The sequence below is a fragment of the Eurypyga helias genome, unplaced genomic scaffold, assembly GCF_000690775.1.
Source record: "Eurypyga helias isolate BGI_N326 unplaced genomic scaffold, ASM69077v1 scaffold3623, whole genome shotgun sequence".
Taxonomy (NCBI): domain Eukaryota; kingdom Metazoa; phylum Chordata; class Aves; order Eurypygiformes; family Eurypygidae; genus Eurypyga; species Eurypyga helias.
In genome coordinates this window covers 871-2531 of record NW_010239048.1, presented here as the reverse complement: position 1 = coordinate 2531, position 1661 = coordinate 871, and the positions used below count along the sequence as shown (strand labels likewise).

The following is a 1661-nucleotide window of genomic DNA, read 5'->3' as shown; positions in this document are numbered from 1 at the left end:
GCTGTAGCCCTGGGACGTCACTGGCATGGGCAGGCCGGTGGGCACCAGGGACTGGTTCATGTCGTACATCACCCCCTCCGCCTCGTTGCCGAAGGGCAGCAGCAGCCGTTTGCCTTTCTGACGCCGGTTGCAGAACCAGACCCGGACCACCTGCACGGGAGGGAAGATGTGGAAGGGTGAGGGGGCAAGCCCAGGCACTCTGCGGATCGCAAGCAGAGCTGCTTCTGGTGGCAGCTGTACAGCACCCGCCCCACCACAGCACCCGCCCGGGGCTGGGCTCAGACAGGCCCACGGTGGCTACATGTCCCAGCCGCTCTCCCACAGCTACCAGTATTGCACCGGCCTGACGCGGGTTCTAAGGAACCGCAGCCGTTTGGGCACCCCCTTGCAAACCCTCTCAACCTACGTCTTTGTCCAGGTTGAGGTCTTCGGCGATCTGAGAGATCTCCTGGGGACTGGGTTTCACACACTTGCGGAAGAAGCTCTCCAGTGTCCCCTTCACGTTGGTCTCGATGCTGGTCCTGCGTTTTCTCTTCCGGGCTTGGGCCAACACTTGCTCGGCATTGCACATCTGGAAAGGAGAGAAGCCACATGCTTGGTCACAGGGCTAGCAGTGTCCCCATCCAGGCTCTGAACACGCACGCGGCTGGCTGCAGAGCATTTCAAGGGATGGGAACAGGCTTTGTCCCTGCGACTGTCCATCGAATGTCACCCCACTGCAACTGGGGCCATTGGCAGTGTCCCAGCATTGCCTGTACCTGGTGCAAGGGGTGTGGACACATCTACCTGCATCCCTCCGGGCTCCCCAGGGAGCACAACCTGCACCACCCGCTCATCTCAGCCTCCAGCAGGACCTGGCTGCTCTGAGAGCGAGCTGCCCCACTCGCTCACAAGGCATCTGCAGGGGCATTTGGGCTCCACCCAGCCTGGGAGAAGACACCCAGCATTTCTCCCCCCAGTCGGTCTGAAGCCATGGCAGCAAGATGCTGCTGTGGCACAAGAGAGCTGCTGCTGCCCTCCTCTCTCCCACAAAGCACGAGTAAAACAGACGAGAAGCTGCAGCTTGATGCTTCCTCCATGTGCAGTCCCCCCAGCTCCCAGCCCTGTACCTCTTGCATGTTGTCCGTGTTCTCTGCCTCGTTCAGCCAACGCTGAAGCAGCGGCTTCAGCTTGCACATGTTCTTGAAGCTGAGCTGGAGCGCTTCGAAGCGGCAGATGGTCGTCTGGCTGAACATCTTCCCTACGTGGGCAAGCAGGGTGTCACTCCTGCCCCTGCGCTGGGGCTCTCCCACCTCCAGCAGCCCCCCAGACCCCCCGGTGATGGGGGATCAGGAGAGGCATTCTCCCCGCTGCTTCAGCAGGGATTTAAAGCACTGAAACACTCTTCACTAAGCAGCTGTAGCTATTTTAAACCAGTTCCTTGTTATCAAGCCCTTGCAGCTTGAGCGAGTACTTAAGCAGGGCTGGAGCCCGTCACTCCCTTTGCAGGTCGTTAAGGAGCAGAACCCTCCACTGCCCAGCTGCTCCATCCCGCTTCCCCTCAGGTGTAGGGAGGAGATGAGGACCCTTACCGTAGAGGGTGCCCAGAGCCAGCCCCACGTCAGCCTGGGTGAAGCCCAGCATGATGCGCTTGTGCTTGAGGTCCTTGGCGAACTGCTCCA

General features: G+C 60.5%; 1 protein-coding gene across 1 annotated transcript; it reads right to left on the bottom strand.

Moving 5' to 3' along the window:
• Window positions 1-3: 3 nt before the first annotated feature.
• LOC104506886 (POU domain, class 3, transcription factor 3-like) lies at window positions 4-1655 on the bottom strand (the record flags this gene model as incomplete). Its single annotated transcript, XM_010148006.1, has 4 exons — window positions 1572-1655; window positions 1110-1240; window positions 407-571; window positions 4-150 (listed from the first exon to the last, which is right to left on the bottom strand). Coding segments are annotated over exons 1-4 (495 nt in total), but the record flags the coding sequence as incomplete, so codon positions are not given.
• Window positions 1656-1661: the final 6 nt, after the last annotated feature.